Source organism: Lethenteron reissneri, chromosome 24 (assembly GCF_015708825.2).
Source record: "Lethenteron reissneri isolate LAM-NWPU_2019-01 chromosome 24, ASM1570882v1, whole genome shotgun sequence".
Taxonomy (NCBI): domain Eukaryota; kingdom Metazoa; phylum Chordata; class Hyperoartia; order Petromyzontiformes; family Petromyzontidae; genus Lethenteron; species Lethenteron reissneri.
In genome coordinates, this window is record NC_083802.1 from 20,181,083 (window position 1) to 20,207,871 (window position 26,789).

The 26,789-nt window shown below is 55.5% G+C and overlaps 1 protein-coding gene across 1 annotated transcript; it reads left to right on the top strand.

The window, feature by feature from the left end:
* Positions 1 to 1,497: 1,497 nt before the first annotated feature.
* Positions 1,498 to 26,789, top strand: LOC133346786 (homer protein homolog 2-like). Its single transcript, XM_061558662.1, has 9 exons — positions 1,498 to 1,723; positions 21,782 to 21,938; positions 22,681 to 22,812; positions 23,031 to 23,123; positions 23,620 to 23,873; positions 23,990 to 24,146; positions 24,334 to 24,444; positions 24,548 to 24,628; positions 24,838 to 26,789. Exons 1-9 carry the CDS (start codon positions 1,719 to 1,721, stop codon positions 25,024 to 25,026), a joined length of 1,179 nt encoding a protein of 392 aa, XP_061414646.1. The 5' UTR covers positions 1,498 to 1,718; the 3' UTR covers positions 25,027 to 26,789.

Below are 26,789 nucleotides of genomic sequence, written 5' to 3' on the forward strand. Positions count from 1 at the left end.
TTCTATTCTTGTGCATGACAGCAATGTCGAGGGGTTTCCTGGCCACGGCGAGAGGACTTCAGCAGAGAGAGAGAGTTCGTGTCGTTGCGCTGTCCCTCTTAGACTACTACAGTGGTTCACTGTGTGGCCCGTCGTTTAGGCTGCATGGCCAGAATCTCATTACTGTGGCTTTGTCTTTACTATTCCATCCATGAAGGTGTGTGCATTGCCCTGTGTGTTTACTATGTTACCAGGTAAGCCCCACTGAGCTATATACAGTAGCTCTTTTTCAGAAGCGACTCAGCCACAAATGCTAGCTCAATGAAGTGGCTTATCATGTCGACATTTTGAGTCGGCAAATGCTCTAAACGTACGATTCTAAATGTGCAGGGAAAAACTGGAGGACCCGGAGAAAAATCGACGCAACCACGGGGAGAACACGCAACCTCCAAAAATGCAGGCGTCAGGGTCGGGGTCGAACCCAGGCCCTCTTGTGTACCAGGCGAGGGAGTTAACATCTTGTCACCGTGGGGCCCTGTTGGTCTTCTGATGCGGTCGATGGTTCCACCGGTGGCTTAGAGGAGGAATGTCAAAGCCAGGATGTGGTGCGGTGATGTTTGTATCTCCTTTGAGGGGTTCACTCTGGACGGCCGCGTTGTTCCACTGTTGGCCAGCGGCGTCCTTGCGGATCTGGGTGAGATTCTGGGATGGTGACAGCGGCAGCAGCAGCGCGATCCCACAAGGGATGGGGTCGAGACTTGAGCCTGCGGCGAGGTGACATCGTTGGAGTGTTGGTGGATAGGGAGGCGTGTGGTTGTCGTTTGCAGGAAACACGTCAACTCCCTTGCAGCGTGCATGCCTGTGCGGGTATTTGGTGGCGGAATATTCCGTGACAGAAAGCCACTGACTGCTCCACAGCAGCAGCAGCAGCACGAGGAGCTGAAACACGCGGTTCTCGTGAAATCCCAGTCCCAGTAACCATGACAACCACTCATACCAGGGCCCCTCTACAGCCACCACCATCACCAAGTCCACCACCACCAAGTCCACCACCACCAAGTCCACCATCATCACCCCCAGCACCGTGAGGCCGCAGCGCCCCCTCCCGTGCTGCGCGCCGAACGACTCGGAGGCGACACCGCGAGGGGCGCAGCGGCGCAGGGCCCGGGTCGAGGAGGCATGGGGAGGGCCCCCCCCACTATCCACACTCGCCTCCCGACTTGCGCGAATACCTGGGGGGGGGGGGGGCTCGTAGTCTTTGAAAGTGGACGTCACTCACATTCCCGTGGCGGGGCCAGGACATCCTGAGGCAGGAGCGCGGCGACGCATGACGTCACGCCGTGACGTCATGCCATTTTAAATGGGCGTGATGTTTTTAGCAGTGGCGTCACGGCTCCATTCGCCATGCGCGTGCCGCGCAGCGGTGACGTCACGGACGCGATAACGCGACGATGACGTCACGACGCGCTATGCAATGACGTCGCCAAACCAACTGGGCGGCGTCAGGACGCAGGCGTGCGCGACGACGCGCTCGGTGCCGCCGCTGCGTGATGACGCAGCACGTCGCGTGACGTCACGCTCGGGGTCCGCTGTGCGGAGGCGGCGGGAGCAGCGGGGGCCCCGGGGACCCCGACTGCGCGTCCCTCCTCGTCCCCTCGCTCGTCCCACCTCCTCGTCCCCTCGCTCCCTCCTCGTCCCGCCCGCCCGCCCGCCCGGGCCTCGCTGCCGCCGCCGCCGCCATGGGGTGAGTGCGACTCCCGCTGCCCCCTCACCCCGCGCCGCCGCCGCTGCGCTCGCGCGGGTCCCGTTATTCGCCTTCTCCACGGGGCCCTGAGAGGGGCTCGGGGAGGGGGCCCAAGGATCGGGGTCCCGGGGTCTCGAGGTCGGGGCCCTGTGCGGGTCTCCCTCCCCGTCGCCGCTGGGTCCGGGATTCGCTCGCCCCTCGCTGCGACACGGGGCCCGCTGCCTCTCTCGGGGGGGGGGGGGTCTCTTGCTTCTTCTCCCGCTTAGTGCCCCGTCCCCTGTCGGGGACCCTGGACCCCCCCCCCCCACGCCCCGAGTCGCGGGCCCCGCTCGGGCCGGTGGACAAGCGAAGCGGCAGCAGTCCGTGTCAATGCAGAGCCCCATCAAGAGGACCCCCTCGCCCCCCGCTGGGGGCGCGGGTACCCGGGGCCCCAGGGAGCGCGGCCCCTACCCCCCCAGAGGGACCCCCCCCGGGGCCCCCCGCGCTCTTGACGCGCAGCATCTCGTGAACCCAGGAATGCGGCGCCGCGGGGAAAAAAACAATCAAATGAACCCCGCGGCGAGAGACGTGGGGGTCCAGAGATGGGAGCAGGGGGGGGCAGAGACGGGGTTGTGGCCAGGGGAAAGGGGCACGGCAGAGCTGCAGAGACGGGAGGACATGGGAGAGTGGGGGGCCTTGGCCTATTAGGACCTTGATGGACTGGGGGAGGCCATAGCAGACTGGAGTCTGCAGGTCATTGGGTGGCTGCGGTCATCGGTAGAATAATGGTGGACTTGAGAATGAAGGCCGAGCATAGCGTTGTATGTGGGGGTGTGAGAAGGCAAATGGGTCTTGGGGAGGTTTGTGTAGCAGGCAGGACACTTTGGGGGGGGGGCGCAAAGGGGCTAAGAGGAGGTGGTGGGAGCCTTGTGAATAGTCTATCGACAAAACTGCTTTGCGGGGGAGATGGAGGCGCTTCTAGAACTACGTTCACACCATCCCATTGAGAGGGGTGGGCGGGGCAGTGTTATGTGGCTGTAACTGTTGGGCCACGCAAACATTGGTCAGTACATCTTGAATACAAGTCCAAGGTGGTGGTGATGCGGACCGCATGGCCTGTGCCCCTAACTTCTGCCTTGGGCAGGCGCTGGGGTTAACATTTGTTACGCTTGGAAGAAAAGCCAACGGTCAAAAAATAACCCTGCAACCAACATAATTAATACATTAAATAGCATTTGATGTTTGAATAATCATTACTGGGAAATGTGTCATGATATTGTGGCCTGGTGATGATGAGGAAGTAAGATGGGGGGGTTGCGTTGTTTGTGAGAGGGTGGTGGTGCATGAGGGTGTTGGGTAGAGTTAAGGTCCTACTGCAGGGTTACCCAGCGCGCAACTCACAGTCTGAAGGCTGCAAGTTCAACCTAGTCAAAGGTCCACTTAACCAATCGTCCATACGAGGTTGATCATATGAGAACCACTTGTGAGGAGGCACAATTCCCATGGAGCCGTTGGCGATGCGCTAGTGTCACCATGCGACGGTGCTAACTTACAGGGCCACCCAGAGATTCCTGAAGGCCGGGGGCAGAATTCCACCTGGTGGGGCCCTTTTATTCCACCGTCCAGAAGCCAATGCATTTGTGGGGCCATATTTTGAGTGAGGCCCTTGGCAATTGCCCCCCTTAGCCCTGACAGAATTCCTTGCACACCTCAGTGGGCCCAGGGCAGAGGTGAGTGCTGTTCATTTGAGCAAAGATGCATCTCTTCTTTGAATTTGCCTTGACAATGAGTGAGCACATGGTCCGTGATCATCATCAGATTGGTCCGGCGGATAGTTCTTCTCTAGTCTGACGTTAATTTGTTTAAAACAGTTATTACGTAGGAAGCCAAAAAATACCTCCCCAATTCGTGGGTGATTATATGCTGACCCAAGAGCAGTGGGCGTGAACCTTCACCAGAGCTCAGGCAGCACCGTGGCTCCAAGGAACCGAAAATGCAGCCAAAAACCAAAGGAAAATTCTATAAAGGAAAGTTCCAGACAATACGGCTCACGCACTGGAATGCGTTCACCAGGAGACATCTCTGGCCTCTGTCACAGCAACATTTCCAGACCTCGTTACACCCAGTGCCTCGCGCCCATGGGGCCATAAAATATGGCACGGCAGAGGTTGTGCAGGGGCAGCTGAAGGGGCAGCTGAAGGGGCAGCCAAGGAGGCTGTAGCATTGCACCGATCTCCAGCGAGTGAACATCGTGTACACAGCACCGTGTTAACATGGCCCTACGTTTTCAGTGGCTGAGTGTGTGTGGCGTGCACACGTGGCCCATCTTTGAGGAAAAGTTAATTCCTGGGGTATGGGTGAGGGGCGCACGCCGGTGCAGCTGAGCACACATCTTGTGTCGTCTCGTGGCCGCCTCCCCCCATCTCATGGATCGGGGGCAGCGCTTGCCCCGGACAAGCCCTGCTAGCCCCGGACGAGCCCTGCTAGCCCCGGACGAGCTCTGCTAACCCCGGACGAGCCCTGCTAGCCCTGGCTGTTCGTGTTGCTGGGCCCAGCGAGAGCCCCGTGCGCCATCCTGCCCGCTCCGCTCAACCTCACGCTGGCCGTGCGGCAGCACGTGGTCGCAGCGGTATTTATAAGTGTGGTATTTTTGGGGATTGCTGATTCCAGCATGTGTGGAGGACGCATACTGTCGGTGAATGCGAGGGGAGGGGAGGGCGAGCAGCAGCAGGAGGAGAGGGCCGTCCCCTGGATGCGCTGTTTGCTGGGCCCCATCTCTCCAAGCGATCATCAGGGAGAGCGTGGAGGGGCCCAGGCCACCCGCCCCTTAAGCGCACGGGGCTCGGTGCGCCCTCCGCACAGGAGCTGACTGCGCAAAATCCTCGATTAAATCCATACGTGGCCAGCACGGGCGTCACCCTTACATTAAGGGTGCCCGCGAAAGGTGGCAATGGCCTTCCGCGTGATTATTTTTACCCGACAGCTGTTGGATGTGTGATGAATTGAGGTCACGTTCTTAAAAAGATAATTACATGGGATGGGATTATAAATCGTGCACCCAACTTTGTAAAATGTTTGATGATCATTCAAAAATGCTGTTTAACACCGTGTGGGTTTTTCCACAAATTATAACGGAACTGCGCCATCCGAACGAAGAACCGTGGTTACGGACGGCAGTCTTGCATCATCGAGTGCAGGAAAGACCCTGGAAGAGAATAGCACGGGTCTACGTCAATAGGCGCCTCTAATAGCGCCCTCCGCACAGCCACAGCGCAGCGCCCGCGGTGTGGAGAGGGGGCTGCCGAGTGGCTGTCTTCTCTCCTATGAACCCCTCCCGGCTGTACACCAGACTGCCGCCTCTCATCCACGCCATGTTTAACCACCACAACGCAGCTCGCAACAACGCAGCTCACTTTCTGCTTCTTTACTCGCACTTTTTGAATTTCTTCCCATCGTCTTTTTTCCCCAAGAATTTGCAACCTTGTTCAGTTCAAGAGATGTGGGATCTCTTCTCCATCACAACTCTGTTGGTGATATTTGTTTCTGGCTCCTGGACGTTTTGGCCTTTGGGCCTGTGTTCAAGAACCATAACAATACGTAGAAATGGACTATTGAGAGCTCCAGCTCTATGCAATTGAGACATTGGTCCCTGCCATATGAATGTGGAAATGTCCCCACTGACTCGGGGCTGCTTGCAGAGTTGATCACCGCCCCACGCTAAATTCACCTCCCCGAGCCACCTGGGCCTCTCGTCCACAACAACCGCGAGGGGAGAGAGGATTGGTGTGAGGAGGAGAGCGCAGCCAGGGCCTGTGATTGCCGCAGCAGCGGGGGCTGGCGCACGGTGCCAGGGCCCGGCTGTAATTGCCTAGCGCCGTCATCCATGGCGGAGGCAACGCATCTCACCAGCCATGGCGACGCTTCCGAACCCTGTCCTTGTGGAGTGGTGTGAGTAGTGTGATGTCGGAGGAAGTGGTGGTGGTGTGTGCCAGTGTGCGGTGTGGTGTCAGTGGGGTGATGCATGCACTAGGATGGCTAAAATCTATTTTTTGTGTGTAACTGGTAACAGCATTGAAAGAAACCGGTTACTGGTTTACACGCGAATAGAAATGTGTAGAGCAATAAACACAACGTGCTGCTGTGTCTGGGTGCTGCTGGGTATGAGTGCTGCTGTGTCTGGGTGCTGCTGTGTGTGGGTGCTGTGTGTGTGAGTGCTGTGTGTGTGAGTGCTGTGTGTGTGAGTGCTGTGTGTGTGAGTGCTGTGTGTGAGTGCTGTGTGTGAGTGCTGTGTGTGTGTGAGTGCTGTGTGGGTGCTGTGTGTGTGGGTGCTGTGTGTGTGGGTGCTGTGTGTGTGGGTGCTGTCTTGTGTGTGTGTGAGTGCTGTGTGTGTGTGTGTGCTGTGTGTGTGAGTGCTGTGTGTGTGGGTGCTGTGTGTGTGGGTGCTGTGTGTGAGTGTGTGTGAGTGCTGTGTGTGCTGTGTGTGGGTGCTGTGTGTGTGTGAGTGCTGTGTGTGTGTGTGCTGTGTGTGTGTGCTGTGTGTGGGTGCTGTGTGTGAGTGTGTGCGAGTGCTGTGTGTGTGAGTGCTGTGTGTGTGTGAGGGCTGTGTGTGCGAGTGATGTGTGTGTGTTAGTGCTGTGTGTGTTTGAGTGCTGTGTGTGTGAGTGCTGTGTATGTGAGTGCTGTGTGTGTGAGTGATGTGTGTGTTAGTGATGTGTGTGTGTGAGTGCTGTGTGTGTTTGAGTGCTGTGTGTGTGTGAGTGCTGTGTGTGTGTGAGTGCTGTGTGTGTGTGAGTGCTGTGTGTGTGTGTGTGTGCTGTGTGTGTGTGGGTGCTGTGTGTGTGTGAGTGCTGTGTGTGTGTGAGTGCTGTGTGTGTGTGTGTGAGTGCTGTGTGTGTGTGAGTGCTGTGTGTGAGTGCTGTGTGTGAGTGCTGTGTGTGTGTGAGTGCTGTGTGTGTGTGAGTGCTGTGTGTGTGTGTGAGTGCTGTGTGTGTGAGTGCTGTGTGTGTGGGTGCTGTGTGTGTGCTGTGTGTGTATGAGTGCTGTGTGTGTGCTGTGTGTGTATGAGTGCTGTGTGTGTGCTGTGTGTGTATGAGTGCTGTGTGTGTGTGAGTGCTGTGTGTGTGTGAGTGCTGTGTGTGTGTGTGAGGGCTGTGTGTGTGTGTGAGGGCTGTGTGTGTGTGTGAGGGCTGTGTGTGTGTGTGTGAGGGCTGTGTGTGTGAGTGCTGTGTGTGTGTGAGTGCTGTGTGTGTGTGTGTGAGTGCTGTGTGTGAGTGCTGTGTGTGTGAGTGCTGTGTGTGTGTGAGTGCTATGAGCTGTGTGTGTGAGTGCTGTGTGTGTGTGAGTGCTGTGTGTGAGTGCTGTGTGTGTGGGTGCTGTGTGTGTGCTGTGTGTGTATGAGTGCTGTGTGTGTGCTGTGTGTGTATGAGTGCTGTGTGTGTGTGAGTGCTGTGTGTGTGTGTGAGTGCTGTGTGTGTGTGTGAGGGCTGTGTGTGTGTGTGAGGGCTGTGTGTGTGTGGGCTGTGTGTGTGTGTGTGTGCTGTGTGTGTGAGTGCTGTGTGTGTGAGTGCTGTGTGTGTGTGTGTGCTGCTGTGTGTGTTTGGCCGTGACATTGTCCAGCCACAGCGCATTCGCCGCTGGCTGCAAAGGTTCGTGGTCTGATTCCAGCAGGCCGCCCTGGTTATTACTGCGGGTGACGCCATTGTGTGCTGGTGTCATGGTCCAAATGAGAAAATTTACACTGCGGATGACTCAGTTGGGATTAAACATAGCAACAACGCCCCCTTCTGTGTAACTACAGCAGACTGCCTGTGAAACATAGGGGCTGCATGATAGCTTCGTGCTATGAGAATGGCGCAAATACCACATGTACTAATGATCTGGCTATGTGTGGTGTGCGCGGTGCTTGTTTGGCTATATGAATGCGTTTGGGCTATATGTGTCGACTATGTGCTGCGCTGTCGATGTGAAGGATGTGTTGGCTACGTGAAGGATGTGTTGGCTACGTGCTGTGTTGTTGATGTGGAGGATGTGTTGGCTGTGTGCTGCATTGTCTGCGCGAAGGATGTGTCGGCTGTGCGTTGTTGTTGCTTAACGAGGGCAGCTGTTGGAGGCTGCCACCCTGCGCACTGTGCGAGTTTCTCGGGAGGAGCACAGTGGCGGCTGTGTTGCAGCCGCAGTCGGGGTTTGGGTGGCATTAGAGGCATGGGGTTTATGGGCGATTTGGGCGAGGAGGAGGGCGGCTGTCATGTGCAGTCGCGACACTCCGGGACAGGTGGGGGAATCACAGGCACACACATGAAGACAAAGATCCTCCATATAGCCAACGCAGACTGTTCGGCCAAGTGCTGTTAGCGAGCACCTACCATGCCCAGCACGGCGCACAAGGGGATGGTGTAGCCAGCACCAGACCCAACCGCCGGTTCATTTAAGGCGGAACTGACCTAGGGGAGGCCCAGTTCTAGTTAAAATATTCACCACTGATTCCGGCCAGGCCGGAAATACAATTCAGATGGCCGGGTTTGTAGTGCAGTTCGCTAACCACTAAGCCAACGCTCTCCACTTCACAGACACACACACGCACTCGCATACTCGCATGCGCGCTCACACACTGGCCCGCGCACACTTGGTCAAAATCAGTCACACTTGCTGGCACACACGCGCTCCCACCATCACTCACGCATGTACACGCACACGCTCATTCTCACACAGACTCCGACGCGCGGACAAACGCACGCAGTCGCACACGTGAGCGCGCGGCACTGAAAGGGGGGTGTTATTTTAGACGTGAATGCCGAAGCTCTGGGGAGAGGAGAGACACAGAGGCCGATTGTGTTGGCAGAGAAAGAGAGGGAAGAGAGCGAAACAGAGAAGTCATTACTACAGAGAGAAACACAGGCATATATACTGTACACACACACAGACGCTTAGCACACACAGCCACTCGCAATCATATAGACAATCATACACAACACTCACAAACAAATAAACGCATGCTCAGCCACACACAGGCAACCACAACCTCTGATAGCCACACACACATACCCACACACACTCAGATTGCCACGTACATTCAGCTGCTCTCGGCCACACAATCTCAGACAGCCACTCACACTCTCATAGCCACACTCAGATAGCCACACACTCATAGCCACACTCTCTCATAGCCACACACTCTCATAGCCACACACTCTCATAGCCACACTCAGATAGCCACACACTCTCATAGCCACACACTCACATAGCCACACACTCTCATAGCCACTCACTCACATAGCCACTCACTCTCATAGCCACACTCTCATAGCCACTCACTCACATAGCCACTCACTCTCATAGCCACTCACTCACATAGCCACACACTCACATAGCCACACACTCCCATAGCCACACACTCTCATAGCCACTCTCTCTCATAGCCACTCACTCTCATAGCCACACACTCACATAGCCACACACATAGCCACTCACTCTCATAGCCACTCACTCTCATAGCCACTCACTCACATAGCCACACACTCTCATAGCCACTCACTCACATAGCCACTCACTCTCATAGCCACTCACTCACATAGCCACACACTCTCATAGCCACTCACTCACATAGCCACTCACTCAGATAGCCACTCACTCTCATAGCCACTCACTCTCATAGCCACTCACTCACATAGCCACTCACTCTCATAGCCACTCACTCTCATAGCCACACACTCTCATAGCCACTCACTCTCATAGCCACACACTCTCATAGCCACTCACTCTCATAGCCACTCACTCACATAGCCACAAACTCTCATAGCCACTCACTCTCATAGCCACTCACTCTCATAGCCACTCACTCACATAGCCACTCACTCTCATAGCCACTCACTCTCATAGCCACACACTCTCATAGCCACTCACTCTCATAGCCACTCACTCACATAGCCACAAACTCTCATAGCCACTCACTCTCATAGCCACTCACTCTCATAGCCACACACTCTCATAGCCACTCACTCTCATAGCCACTCACTCTCATAGCCACACACTCTCATAGCCACTCACTCTCATAGCCACACACTCTCATAGCCACACACTCACATAGCCACTCACTCACATAGCCACTCACTCACATAGCCACTCACTCTCATAGCCACTCACTCTCATAGCCACTCACTCTCATAGCCACTCACTCACATAGCCACACACTCTCATAGCCACTCACTCTCATAGCCACACACTCATAGCCACTCACTCTCATAGCCACTCACTCTCATAGCCACTCACTCACATAGCCACACACTCTCGTAGCCACACACTCTCGTAGCCACACACTCACGTAGCCACACACTCTCGTAGCCACTCACTCTCATAGCCACTCACTCTCATAGCCACACACTCTCATAGCCACACACTCACATAGCCACACACTCTCATAGCCACACACTCACATAGCCACACACTCTCATAGCCACTCACTCACATAGCCACTCACTCTCATAGCCACACTCTCATAGCCACTCACTCACATAGCCACTCACTCTCATAGCCACTCACTCACATAGCCACACACTCACATAGCCACACACTCCCATAGCCACACACTCTCATAGCCACTCTCTCTCATAGCCACTCACTCTCATAGCCACACACTCACATAGCCACACACATAGCCACTCACTCTCATAGCCACTCACTCTCATAGCCACTCACTCACATAGCCACACACTCTCATAGCCACTCACTCACATAGCCACTCACTCTCATAGCCACTCACTCACATAGCCACACACTCTCATAGCCACTCACTCACATAGCCACTCACTCAGATAGCCACTCACTCTCATAGCCACTCACTCTCATAGCCACTCACTCACATAGCCACTCACTCTCATAGCCACTCACTCTCATAGCCACACACTCTCATAGCCACTCACTCTCATAGCCACACACTCTCATAGCCACTCACTCTCATAGCCACTCACTCACATAGCCACAAACTCTCATAGCCACTCACTCTCATAGCCACTCACTCTCATAGCCACTCACTCACATAGCCACTCACTCTCATAGCCACTCACTCTCATAGCCACTCACTCTCATAGCCACACACTCTCATAGCCACTCACTCTCATAGCCACTCACTCACATAGCCACAAACTCTCATAGCCACTCACTCTCATAGCCACTCACTCTCATAGCCACACACTCTCATAGCCACTCACTCTCATAGCCACTCACTCTCATAGCCACACACTCTCATAGCCACTCACTCTCATAGCCACACACTCTCATAGCCACACACTCACATAGCCACTCACTCACATAGCCACTCACTCACATAGCCACTCACTCTCATAGCCACTCACTCTCATAGCCACTCACTCTCATAGCCACTCACTCACATAGCCACACACTCTCATAGCCACTCACTCTCATAGCCACACACTCATAGCCACTCACTCTCATAGCCACTCACTCTCATAGCCACTCACTCACATAGCCACACACTCTCGTAGCCACACACTCTCGTAGCCACACACTCACGTAGCCACACACTCTCGTAGCCACTCACTCTCATAGCCACTCACTCTCATAGCCACACACTCTCATAGCCACACACTCACATAGCCACACACTCTCATAGCCACTCACTCTCATAGCCACACACTCTCATAGCCACACACTCACATAGCCACACACTCTCATAGCCACTCACTCTCATAGCCACTTACTCTCATAGCCACACACTCACATAGCCACACACTCTCATAGCCACTCACTCTCATAGCCACTTACTCTCATAGCCACACACTCTCATAGCCACACACTCACATAGCCACTCACTCACATAGCCACTCACTCTCATAGCCACACACTGTCATAGCCACACACTCTCATAGCCACTCACTCTCATAGCCACTCACTCTCATAGCCACACACTCTCATAGCCACACTCACATAGCCACACACTCTCATAGCCACACTCACATAGCCACACTCACAGCCACACTCACATAGCCACACACTCACATAGCCACACTCACATAGCCACACACTCTCATAGCCACTCACTCACATAGCCACTCACTCTCATAGCCACACTCTCATAGCCACTCACTCACATAGCCACTCACTCTCATAGCCACTCACTCACATAGCCACACACTCACATAGCCACACACTCCCATAGCCACACACTCTCATAGCCACTCTCTCTCATAGCCACTCACTCTCATAGCCACACACTCACATAGCCACACACATAGCCACTCACTCTCATAGCCACACACTCTCATAGCCACTCACTCTCATAGCCACTCACTCACATAGCCACACACTCTCATAGCCACTCACTCACATAGCCACTCACTCTCATAGCCACTCACTCACATAGCCACACACTCTCATAGCCACTCACTCACATAGCCACTCACTCAGATAGCCACTCACTCTCATAGCCACTCACTCTCATAGCCACTCACTCACATAGCCACTCACTCTCATAGCCACTCACTCTCATAGCCACACACTCTCATAGCCACTCACTCTCATAGCCACACACTCTCATAGCCACTCACTCTCATAGCCACTCACTCACATAGCCACAAACTCTCATAGCCACTCACTCTCATAGCCACTCACTCTCATAGCCACTCACTCACATAGCCACTCACTCTCATAGCCACTCACTCTCATAGCCACACACTCTCATAGCCACTCACTCTCATAGCCACTCACTCACATAGCCACAAACTCTCATAGCCACTCACTCTCATAGCCACTCACTCTCATAGCCACACACTCTCATAGCCACTCACTCTCATAGCCACTCACTCTCATAGCCACACACTCTCATAGCCACTCACTCTCATAGCCACACACTCTCATAGCCACACACTCACATAGCCACTCACTCACATAGCCACTCACTCACATAGCCACTCACTCTCATAGCCACTCACTCTCATAGCCACTCACTCTCATAGCCACTCACTCACATAGCCACACACTCTCATAGCCACTCACTCTCATAGCCACACACTCATAGCCACTCACTCTCATAGCCACTCACTCTCATAGCCACTCACTCACATAGCCACACACTCTCGTAGCCACACACTCTCGTAGCCACACACTCACGTAGCCACACACTCTCGTAGCCACTCACTCTCATAGCCACTCACTCTCATAGCCACACACTCTCATAGCCACACACTCACATAGCCACACACTCTCATAGCCACTCACTCTCATAGCCACACACTCTCATAGCCACACACTCACATAGCCACACACTCTCATAGCCACTCACTCTCATAGCCACTTACTCTCATAGCCACACACTCACATAGCCACACACTCTCATAGCCACTCACTCTCATAGCCACTTACTCTCATAGCCACACACTCTCATAGCCACACACTCACATAGCCACTCACTCACATAGCCACTCACTCTCATAGCCACACACTGTCATAGCCACACACTCTCATAGCCACTCACTCTCATAGCCACTCACTCTCATAGCCACACACTCTCATAGCCACACTCACATAGCCACACACTCTCATAGCCACACTCACATAGCCACACTCACAGCCACACTCACATAGCCACACACTCACATAGCCACACTCACATAGCCACACACTCTCATAGCCACACACTCACATAGCCACACACTCACATAGTCATACTCACATAGCCACTCCCTCTCATAGCCACTCACTCTCATAGCCACACACTCTCATAGCCACTCACTCTCATAGCCACTCACTCTCATAGCCACACACTCACATAGCCACTCACTCTCATAGCCACACACTCTCATAGCCACTCACTCACATAGCCACACACTCTCATAGCCACACACTCTCATAGCCACTCACTCACATAGCCACTCACTCTCATAGCCACTCACTCTCATAGCCACTCACTCTCATAGCCACACACTCTCATAGCCACTCACTCACATAGCCACACACTCTCATAGCCACTCACTCTCATAGCCACACACTCTCATAGCCACTCATTCTCATAGCCACACACTCTCATAGCCACTCACTCACATAGCCACACACTCTCATAGCCACACACTCACATAGCCACTCACTCTCATAGCCACTCACTCTCATAGCCACACACTTTCATAGCCACACACTCTCATAGCCACACACTCTCATAGCCACACACTCTCATAGCCACTCACTCTCATAGCCACTCACTCACATAGCCACACACTCTCATAGCCACACACTCTCATAGCCACTCACTCTCATAGCCACACACTCTCATAGCCACACACTCACATAGCCACTCACTCTCATAGCCACTCACTCTCATAGCCACTCACTCTCATAGCCACTCACTCACATAGCCACACACTCACATAGCCACACACTCTCATAGCCACACACTCACATAGCCACTCACTCTCATAGCCACTCACTCTCATAGCCACTCACTCACATAGCCACTCACTCTCATAGCCACACACTCTCATAGCCACTCACTCTCATAGCCACTCACTCTCATAGCCACTCACTCTCATAGCCACTCACTCACATAGCCACACACTCACATAGCCACACACTCTCATAGCCACACACTCACATAGCCACTCACTCTCATAGCCACTCACTCTCATAGCCACTCACTCTCATAGCCACTCACTCTCATAGCCACTCACTGTCATAGCCACACACTCTCATAGCCACTCACTCTCATAGCCACACACTCTCATAGCCACTCACTCCCACATAGCCACTCACTCTCATAGCCACTCACTCTCATAGCCACACACTCTCATAGCCACTCACTCTTATAGCCACTCACTCTCATAGCCACACACTCACATAGCCACTCACTCTCATAGCCACTCACTCTCATAGCCACTCACTCACATAGCCACACACTCTCATAGCCACACACTCTCATAGCCACTCACTCACATAGCCACTCACTCTCATAGCCACTCACTCTCATAGCCACTCGCTCTCATAGCCACTCGCTCTCATAGCCACACACTCTCATAGCTACTTACTCACATAGCCACACACTCTCATAGCCACTCACTCTCATAGCCACACTCTCATAGCCACTCACTCTCATAGCCACACACTCTCATAGCCACTCACTCACATAGCCACTCACTCTCATAGCCACTCGCTCTCATAGCCACTCGCTCTCATAGCCACACACTCTCATAGCCACTCACTCTCATAGCCACTCACTCTCATAGCCACACACTCTCATAGCCACACACTCTCATAGCCACACACTCTCATAGCCACACACTCTCATAGCCACTCACTCTCATAGCCACACACTCTCATAGCCACTCACTCACATAGCCACACACTCTCATAGCCACACACTCTCATAGCCACTCACTCTCATAGCCACACACTCTCATAGCCACACACTCACATAGCCACTCACTCTCATAGCCACTCACTCTCATAGCCACACACTCTCATAGCCACTCACTCTCATAGCCATTCACTCTCATAGCCACTCACTCTCATAGCCACTCACTCTCATAGCCACTCACTCACATAGCCACACACTCACATAGCCACACACTCTCATAGCCACACACTCACATAGCCACTCACTCTCATAGCCACTCACTCTCATAGCCACTCACTCACATAGCCACTCACTCACATAGCCACTCACTCTCATAGCCACACACTCTCATAGCCACTCACTCTCATAGCCACTCACTCTCATAGCCACTCACTCTCATAGCCACTCACTCTCATAGCCACTCACTCACATAGCCACACACTCACATAGCCACACACTCTCATAGCCACACACATAGCCACTCACTCTCATAGCCACTCACTCTCATAGCCACTCACTCTCATAGCCACTCACTCTCATAGCCACTCACTCTCATAGCCACACACTCTCATAGCCACTCACTCTCATAGCCATACACTCTCATAGCCACTCACTCCCACATAGCCACTCACTCACATAGCCACACACTCTCATAGCCACACACTCTCATAGCCACTCACTCTCATAGCCACTCACTCTCATAGCCACTCACTCTCATAGCCACTCACTCTCATAGCCACTCACTCTCATAGCCACTCACTCTCATAGCCACACACTCTCATAGCCACTCACTCTCATAGCCACTCGCTCTCATAGCCACTCACTCACATAGCCACTCACTCTCATAGCCACACACTCTCATAGCCACACACTCTCATAGCCACTCACTCTCATAGCCACTCTCTCATAGCCACACACTCTCATAGCCACACTCTCATAGCCACTCACTCTCATAGCCACACACTCTCATAGCCACTCACTCTCATAGCCACTCACTCTCATAGCCACTCACTCTCATAGCCACTCACTCTCATAGCCACTCACTCTCATAGCCACTCTCTCATAGCCACACACTCTCATAGCCACACACTCTCATAGCCACTCACTCTCATAGCCACACACTCTCATAGCCACTCACTCATAGCCACTCACTCTCATAGCCACTCACTCACATAGCCACACACTCTCATAGCTACTCACTCTCATAGCCACACACTCTCATAGCCACTCACTCTCATAGCCACTCACTCTCATAACCACTCACTCTCATAGCCACTCACTCACATAGCCACACACTCACATAGCCACTCACTCTCATAGCCACACACTCTCATAGCCACTCACTCACATAGCCACTCACTCTCATAGCCACTCACTCACATAGCCACACACTCACATAGCCACTCACTCTCATAGCCACACACTCTCATAGCCACTCACTCACATAGCCACTCACTCTCATAGCCACTCACTGTCATAGCCACACACTCTCATAGCCACTCACTCTCATAGCCACTCACTCACGTAGCCACTCACTCTCGTAGCCACACACTCTCGTGGCCACTCACTCTCATGGCCACACACTCTCATGGCCACACACTCTCATAGCCACTCACTCACATAGCCACTCACTCTCATAGCCACTCACTCTCATAGCCACTCACTCACATAGCCACACACTCTCATAGCCACACACTCTCATAGCCACTCACTCTCATAGCCACTCACTCTCATAGCCACTCACTGTCATAGCCACACACTCTCATAGCCACTCACTCTCATAGCCACACACTCTCATAGCCACTCACTCCCACATAGCCACTCACTCTCATAGCCACTCACTCTCATAGCCACCCACTCTCATAGCCACACACTCTCATAGCCACTCACTCTTATAGCCACTCACTCTCATAGCCACACACTCACATAGCCACTCACTCTCATAGCCACTCACTCTCATAGCCATTCACTCACATAGCCACACACTCTCATAGCCACACACTCTCATAGCCACTCACTCACATAGCCACTCACTCTCATAGCCACTCACTCTCATAGCCACTCGCTCTCATAGCCACACACTCTCATAGCCACTCACTCACATAGCCACACACTCTCATAGCCACTCACTCTCATAGCCACACACTCTCATAGCCACTCACTCTCATAGCCACACACTCTCATAGCCACTCACTCACATAGCCACACACTCTCATAGCCACACACTTACATAGCCACTCACTCTCATAGCCACTCACTCTCATAGCCACACACTCTCATAGCCACACACTCTCATAGCCACACACTCTCATAGCCACTCACTCTCATAGCCACACACTCTCATAGCCACTCACTCACATAGCCACACACTCTCATAGCCACACACTCTCATAGCCACTCACTCTCATAGCCACACACTCTCATAGCCACACACTCACATAGCCACTCACTCTCATAGCCACTCACTCTCATAGCCACACACTCTCATAGCCACTCACTCTCATAGCCACTCACTCTCATAGCCACACTCTCATAGCCACTCACTCACATAGCCACTCACTCTCATAGCCACACACTCACATAGCCACTCACTCTCATAGCCACTCACTCTCATAGCCATTCACTCACATAGCCACACACTCTCATAGCCACACACTCTCATAGCCACTCACTCACATAGCCACTCACTCTCATAGCCACTCACTCTCATAGCCACTCGCTCTCATAGCCACACACTCTCATAGCCACTCACTCACATAGCCACACACTCTCATAGCCACTCACTCTCATAGCCACACACTCTCATAGCCACTCACTCTCATAGCCACACACTCTCATAGCCACTCACTCACATAGCCACACACTCTCATAGCCACACACTTACATAGCCACTCACTCTCATAGCCACTCACTCTCATAGCCACACACTCTCATAGCCACACACTCTCATAGCCACACACTCTCATAGCCACTCACTCTCATAGCCACACACTCTCATAGCCACTCACTCACATAGCCACACACTCTCATAGCCACACACTCTCATAGCCACTCACTCTCATAGCCACACACTCTCATAGCCACACACTCACATAGCCACTCACTCTCATAGCCACTCACTCTCATAGCCACACACTCTCATAGCCACTCACTCTCATAGCCACTCACTCTCATAGCCACTCACTCTCATAGCCACTCACTCTCATAGCCACTCACTCACATAGCCACACACTCACATAGCCACACACTCTCATAGCCACACACTCACATAGCCACTCACTCTCATAGCCACTCACTCTCATAGCCACTCACTCACATAGCCACTCACTCACATAGCCACTCACTCTCATAGCCACACACTCTCATAGCCACTCACTCTCATAGCCACTCACTCTCATAGCCACTCACTCTCATAGCCACTCACTCACATAGCCACACACTCACATAGCCACACACTCTCATCGCCACACACTCACATAGCCACTCACTCTCATAGCCACTCACTCTCATAGCCACTCACTCTCATAGCCACTCACTCTCATAGCCACACACTCTCATAGCCACTCACTCTCATAGCCACACACTCTCATAGCCACTCACTCCCACATAGCCACTCACTCACATAGCCACACACTCTCATAGCCACACACTCTCATAGCTACTCACTCTCATAGCCACTCACTCTCATAGCCACTCACTCTCATAGCCACTCACTCACATAGCCACTCACTCTCATAGCCACACACTCTCATAGCCACTCACTCTCATAGCCACTCGCTCTCATAGCCACTCACTCACATAGCCACTCACTCTCATAGCCACACACTCTCATAGCCACACACTCTCATAGCCACTCACTCTCATAGCCACTCTCTCATAGCCACACACTCTCATAGCCACACACTCTCATAGCCACTCTCTCTCATAGCCACACACTCTCATAGCCACTCACTCTCATAGCCACTCACTCTCATAGCCACTCACTCTCATAGCCACTCACTCTCATAGCCACTCACTCTCATAGCCACTCACTCTCATAGCCACTCACTCTCATAGCCACTCTCTCATAGCCACACACTCTCATAGCCACACACTCTCATAGCCACTCACTCTCATAGCCACACACTCTCATAGCCACTCACTCATAGCCACTCACTCTCATAGCCACTCACTCACATAGCCACACACTCTCATAGCTACTCACTCTCATAGCCACACACTCTCATAGCCACTCACTCTCATAGCCACTCACTCTCATAGCCACTCACTCTCATAGCCACTCACTCACATAGCCACACACTCACATAGCCACACACTCTCATAGCCACTCACTCACATAGCCACTCACTCTCATAGCCACTCACTCACATAGCCACACACTCACATAGCCACTCACTCTCATAGCCACACACTCTCATAGCCACTCACTCACATAGCCACTCACTCACATAGCCACTCACTCTCATAGCCACTCACTCTCATAGCCACTCACTCACATAGCCACTCACTCTCATAGCCACTCACTCTCATAGCCACTCACTCACGTAGCCACACACTCACGTAGCCACTCACTCTCGTAGCCACACACTCTCATAGCCACTCACTCTCGTAGCCACACACTCTCATGGCCACACACTCTCATAGCCACTCACTCACATAGCCACTCACTCTCATAGCCACTCACTCACATAGCCACACACTCTCATAGCCACACACTCTCATAGCCACTCACTCTCATAGCCACTCACTCTCATAGCCACTCACTCACATAGCCACACACTCTCATGGCCACACACTCTCATAGCCACTCACTCACATAGCCACTCACTCACATAGCCACACACTCTCATAGCCACACACTCTCATAGCCACTCACTCTCATAGCCACTCACTCACATAGCCACACACTCTCATAGCCACACACTCTCATAGCCACACACTCTCATAGCCACTCACTCTCATAGCCACTCACTCTCATAGCCACTCACTCTCATAGCCACTCACTCTCATAGCCACTCACTCTCATAGCCACACACTCTCATAGCCACACACTCTCATAGCCACACACTCTCATAGCCACTCACTCACATAGCCACTCACTCACATAGTCACTCACTCTCATAGCCACTCTCATAGCCACACACTCTCATAGCCACACACTCTCATAGCCACTCACTCACATAGCCACTCACTCTCATAGCCACTCACTCTCATAGCCACTCACTCTCATAGCCACTCACTCTCATAGCCACACTCATAGCCACACTCACATAGCCACACTCACATAGCCACACTCACATAGCCACACTCACATAGCCACACACTCACATAGCCACACTCTCATAGCCACACACCCAAATAGCCACACACTCTCATAGCCACACATTCACATAGCCACACTCACATAGCCACACTCACATAGCCACACTCTCATAGCCACTCACTCTCATAGCCACTCCCTCTCATAGCCACTCACTCTCATAGCCACACTCACATAGACACACACTCTCATAGACACACTCTCAGATTGCCACACACTCTCAGCAACACTCACATAGCCACACTCTCATAGCCACACGCTCAGATTGCTACTCACTCATAGCCACTCACTCTCATAGCCACACTCTCATAGCCACACACTCTCATAGACACACTCTCAGATTGCCACACACTCTCAGATAGCAACACTCACATAGCCACACGCTCAGATTGCCACACACTCTCTCAGATAGCCACACAATCTCAGATAGCCACACACTCTCCGATTGCCACACGCTCACACTCGGTGGAGGGTGCTGTGTGCGCACGTGGGCCGTGTCCACGTGCCGGTGACGCCGTCTCCTCTGCCCCGGTGCCGGCACCGCCGCCATTGCCGTGGCCACGGCGTGCACGGCGTGCGCACGGCCCTCGCACGCCGTGGCGACAGGCGCCGCCCCCGTGTACACGTGCCATGTGCTGCTGCGCGGGGTGCCGGCTTCCTGCACCAGCAGCAGGTGTGTGTGTGTGCAGCAGCTGTGTGTGTGCAGGTGTCAGTGCAGCAGCTGTGTGTGTGGCAACACAGCAAGTAGGATTCTGAGCTGTCTTTTCTTGTACGCCTGCGTTTACTTCGGGCACTCTGGATTCCTTGGATGTAAAATGAAAACATTTGCTTAATGTTGCCAATATAGAGACACACGAATTAGAGCGTGAATTATTCTGTGAGGGGCTTGCTGGCCTAAAGTTCCCAATTAGTATGAGTAATTATTCACAATTAGTGACTTCACAGGTGTGTGTATGTCGCCGGATGTGATCCACGCACGCTCACTAGCGAACCGAGCGCTGGCAGCACGGAGAGTGGGGGGGGGGGGGGTGCGTTGTGCACCAGCTGGGTGAAATTGGGTGGCAATTCAGGCCGTGGGGGGTGCCAGGGTCTCGTGGCAGTGGGGGACGGCGGCCGTGGTACAAACACGACTGCGCGGGCCGAGTGCTGGCATAGCTCGGTGATGGTGATGGTGCTGTGGGAGGTGGTGACGGTGGTGATGGCTGTCGTGATGTTGGTGGTGACGGCGGCAATGGCTGTGGTGGTCGTGGTTGCGATAATGGTTGTGGTGATGGCAGTGCCGATGATGGTGGTGACGGTGAGGATAATGGTGGTGGTGATGGTAGAAGGGACTTGTTCAAGGATGGCTATGGAGGTAATTTGTAGATGGAGATCAACTGGAACCGTCAGTCACCCTGACCCCCCCCCCCCCCGCCCTCCCCTGCAGGGAGCAGCCAATCTTCAGCACGAAGGCGCACGTGTTCCAGATCGACCCGGCCACCAAGAAGAACTGGGTCCCGGCGAGCAAGCAGGCGGTCGCCGTGTCCTACTACTACGACTCGGCCCGCAACGCCTACCGCATCATCAGCATGGACGGCACCAAGGTGAGCGGCGGGGCCCGCCAGGGGCCCGAGGGGGCCGCCACCCCCCGCCCCACCGGAGGGGCCATCTTGCCGACCGACAGCACCGCCGGCTGCAGCTGCTTCCTCGGACGCTGCCTTCCGAGCTTCCTGGCTCGTAACGCAACGCGTGTACAGTGCTTGGGCAGGCAAGACGGGTGGGGGCCACGCAGCGTGGGAGGTAGCGGCGAGCTGGGGATGAGGAGTCGTAGTAATGGGGGTTGGGATGTTGTTGCAGGACCAGGCGAGCGCGTGGTGGTGGTGGTGGTGGTGGTCACATTGTGAGGCCGAGGATGCTGGTAGTGGTGAGGAGTTGGGAGGTTGTTGTGGTTGGATTCTTGCAGGCGTGTGGGCACGCTACGGAACGTGCTCGGTGGCGGTGGACAGGGCGGTGAGGAGCGTTGTTGGTCATGGTGGTGGTGGTGGCGGCGGGGGAGGGGTTGTTGGTTACGAATCCGAGGCGCTCATTGCTTTCACTGGACGCCGGCCCAGTTCTGCCGAGGAGGGGAGCGGGGTGAGTGGAGTGGGGAGGGGGCAACAGGAGTGAGAAAAAAAAGCGTGGACATTCTTGTGAGCTGAAGCACGACAGCGACGCTGGGCCCCAACCACTTCACATTCCCGGTCCTGGCCGAACCAACTGTGTGTGATGTCGGGCACCAAGGTGTCGACTGCCCCTCCAACTTGCCTCTCACATGCCCCCCCCCCTCCCCCATTTCCTGGTGCCCAGGTGATCATCAACAGCACGGTGACGCCAAACATGGCGTTCACCAAGACGTCACAGAAGTTTGGGCAGTGGGCAGACAGCCGTGCCAACACGGTCTACGGCCTGGGCTTCTCATCCGAGCAGCATCTCACCAAGGTGCCCCCACTCCTCCGCCTCCTCCTCCTCATGTCCTTAACTTAGTACCTGGTGCAGTGTGTAAAACGTCAGACAAAGGTGGCTGGGCGTGGTGTTGGCCACCCACATCCTTGTGCACCTTGCCGACTAATAGCACTTTCTCGCACAGCCTGTTGAGGCTATAGGGAGATATTTGTCTTTGTGTATGGACTGTGCTGCTCCCCCCCCCCTCTCCACAGTTTGCGGAGAAGTTCCAGGAGGTGAAGGAGGCAGCGCGCACGGCGAGAGAGAAGTCGCAGGAAAAGGTGGAGACGTCCAGCAACCACTCACAGGTATGTCCACCCTCCAGGTCACGAACCCATGACCCCTCCAGGTCACGAACCCTCAAGGTCACGACCCCTCTAAGTCACGAACTCATGACCCCTCTAGGTCACGAACCCTCCAGGTCACGAACCCTCAAGGTCACGAACCCTCCAGGTCACGAACCCTCCAGGTCACGAACCCAAATGCACGACAGACCCCTGATGTCACTTTTCAGCACAAACGGCACGATGGCAAGGGCTGTGGAGATGCCACCGGTGCAGGGCAGGAGGAGGGGAGACCGAGCGGGCGGAAGGCGAGAGGATGCGGTGGCGTGAGGACGGCGAGTTGCTCGGAGAGAAGAGGCACGGAGCAGAAGCTCGCGGGGAGAGAAAATCCGAGCAGCCGACAGATTGCGGCGGTGGGACTTGGAGAGAGAAGAGTGGTGGCGTGGTCGCGGTCGCGGTTGTGGCACGGTCGCGGTGCGGTTGTTGTAACACGAACGCCGGCGCGGTCGCCCCCACGCAGGAGTCGAGCAGCAGCGACTCGGCGAGCCAGCAGCAGCAGCAGCAGCAGCAGCCGCCCCAGCACCCGACGGGCACGCCTGGGCCCCCTGGGGCCACGGGGCCCGCGGGGCCCCCCGGGACCCCCGGCACCCCCGGCACCCCCGGGCAGCCCCCCGCCTACAACGGCACAGACGACGAGAAGGTGACGCAGGGCGTCCCCGTGGAGGCCCAGCTCTCCTACGAGAACGAGCGACTCAAGGTGGCGCTCGCCCAAAGGTGAAGGGGAGGAGAGGGGCGAGCGAGGGGCGAGCGAGGGGCGAGCTGTATAATTGACCTGGAAAGGCGTCGTATATAAAAGTTAAGTTCTTGTTGTTGTTGTTCTCGCCGCTCAGCTCCGCCAACGGCAAGAAGTGGGAGGTGGAGCTGCAGGCGCTGAAGAGCAGCAACTCGCGGCTGTCGGCGGCGCTCACCGAGGCGACCGCCAGCGCCGACGCGGGGAAGCAGCAGCTCCACGCACTGCAGGGGGAGGCGGAGCACCTGCGGCAGAGGGTGGGGACACGGGGGAGGGGAGGGGGGCGGCGGTGGGGGGAGGCACTCGCGGGCAAGCCGAGGGGAGCTCTGGCAGTGCTTCACGTGTCCGTGCTGCGTGTTCGCGCACTCACTCCCCATGCCTGCCCGGCCCCCCCTCGTCCGCTTTACCCCGCCCTCCCACTACCCGCTCACCCCCCCCCCCCAGGTGTTGGAGCTGGAGAGCGAGACGGGGGAGAGCGGCGCCGCGGCCGAGAGAAACTCGGAGCTGGCGCAGCGTGTGGAGCTGCTGGAGGCGACGCTGCACGAGAGGGAAGAGGTGAGGGGGGGTGGGCGGGACGCCGGAGTGTGTACGCACGTGCGTGCGTTTCTGCGCGAGTGCGCACGTCGCCCTGTGTAAATGTGCGTCGCTGCGCGTGTAGGAGGTGGAGAGGCTGAAGCTGCAGCAAGAGGTGGTGCAGCAGGTGGAGGCGCAGAGGGACGCCGCCTCCCGCCAGCTCAAGGTGCGTCTGTGCGTTCTCATGTACACGTGCATTTTCTTGTGGTGTGAGTGGAGCGTTGTCGAGTGAAACACGCGGGGTAGCGTGTGGTGGAGGATTGAGTGGAGCGTGACGTGAAGAGCGGCGGAGTGCGTGGTGGAATGGTGGAGCGGAGCACGCGGGTGGAGCGCTGCAGCCTGCAGCCCTAGCGAGTGGCCCTCTCCCCCGTGCAGGAGACGGAGGAGCGGGCCGAGGGGCTGGCGGCACGTGTGGCCGAGCTGGAGGAGGCCGTGGGCGCCGCTCGGGCCCAGCAGCTGGAGCAGGGCGAGCGCCTGCGCGATGTCCTGGGCGTTCTCGATGGCAAGATCTCCGAGCTCACCGAGCTGCGCGAGAGCGTCGCCAAGCTGGTGCTCGCCGACTAACGCGGGCCGCCGCACCGCCGGCAGGCGGGTGGGCAGAGCGCCGCCGAGCCCCTTGGGAGGCACCGACATCAACGCGCACGCGCGCGCACATACTCGCACGCACGGCGGCTTGCATGCATTTGTCGGGAGATGGTGCCGCTCTCCGGAGCTCGGTCCCGCGGCCGCGGCCGCGGCGACGGGCCGCGCCGAACGCCGCCGTCGTCGAGAGCACCGCGGCAAAGGTCGCGGTTTGAGCAGCCGCCCGCCGCGGGGAGCGGGCCAGGCCGCCGGCGTCGATGTCGGGGGCCCGTGTGGGGCGCGCCCTCCGCCGGGCCCTCCGCCGGGCCCGCGCCACGTCCGCCGCACGGTCGTGAGGCCGCGCGCCGTGGATGACGAGTGGGACGCGGAGTTACCAACGCTCGTAATCGTAGCAAATCGTACCGTGGGCGCGCGGTCCGCTCCGCTCCCGTTACGGGTGTGCAGGACCCCCCCCCCCCGCCCCCCACCCCTGGGCGGGCTTGCGGGAGGCCCCGTCCCCCCTTGGCGGGTGTGTGGGCCCCATCGCGGACATGCGGGAGGCCCCCCGCTGTCCCCGCGCACCGTCTCGTGTCCGTCCATTCTGTGCGGCGTCATTTGCTAGATTTAGGTCCCTCTCGGCATACGTATCAAATATCGTGCAGTATATCCAGTGAATGGACTTAGGGCTGAACGACTATTGTGTAGTAACCAAATACCTTCCATCCAATCAAATATCCACGTATGAGCCATAGTATATATTATCAAATGTGTAGGAGGACTTGCTTGGAGTCGCACTTATATCGTTCATTCGTGGCCGTGTTTAGGCGTAGTGCCGTGCGCGATCGCGTGGAGCGCGACAGCTTCTCCCACGATGCTGCTGCTGCTGCCCACGGCGCTCAGGCGTCGGGCAGCAGGGGTCAGGGGTCAGGGCAGCCACCCTGTGCGTTAAAAAGGGTCTTGGGGGCCGGTGGTGGGGTCGGGCGCGTCCCCTTCGCCGCTGGGGACCGGAGTATCGGAGGGCGGGGGGGGGGGGGGCGCGCCTGCGAGAGGAGGGGGCGGGGAGTGGGTATTTTTTTCGGGGGGGGGGGTGCCTTGAGGTCGCCTTCATCCCCCCGGGGTTCCGCCCCCTTCCCTCGCGGCGGGGGTCACAGGTCTCGCAGTCTTCCTCTCGAGCGGGCCGTCAGTCAGGCTGCCGTCCCCCGCGCCGTTCCACCACCGCCGACGAGGACGCCCGCGACCAACGCGGCAAACGCACCGCCGCAGTGGCTGAGACGGAGGCATGGGCTCTCTCAACGACAGGGTCGGCGAGGGCTGGCGAGACCGCGTCTCTTTTGTAATTTTCGCGAGGTCGTTTCGAGGGGGCGTTCGGATGTTTTTCTTTTTTGAATGGGTAAACTTTGCCAATCGTTAAGCTACTACTATTATTACTACTGTGCGTTATCAAGTTTTATTTGTGGGTTTTAAGTAGTGCAGTATTACTTTATTTATCGAGGAAACTTGAGAAGCGTTCCAAGCGATGGGCAGCCCTGGGAAAGCTCATCTTTTGCCGACGTTTGAGCCAGCGAGGTCGAGCGTCCCTCGCGACGTCGAGTGTGTGAACCCGTTCCAGTTGGGCCTACGATCAAAACGAGAGCGATGGTGGGGGCCCTCCCCGCCGAGGGAGCGCCGACCCGCGACGAGAGACGCTGTTGGTTTCTGCCCCGACCCCGCGTCGCTCCTCTTTTTTTTTTTTTTCCCCCACTGCGAATAAATCGTTTTGTCCATGG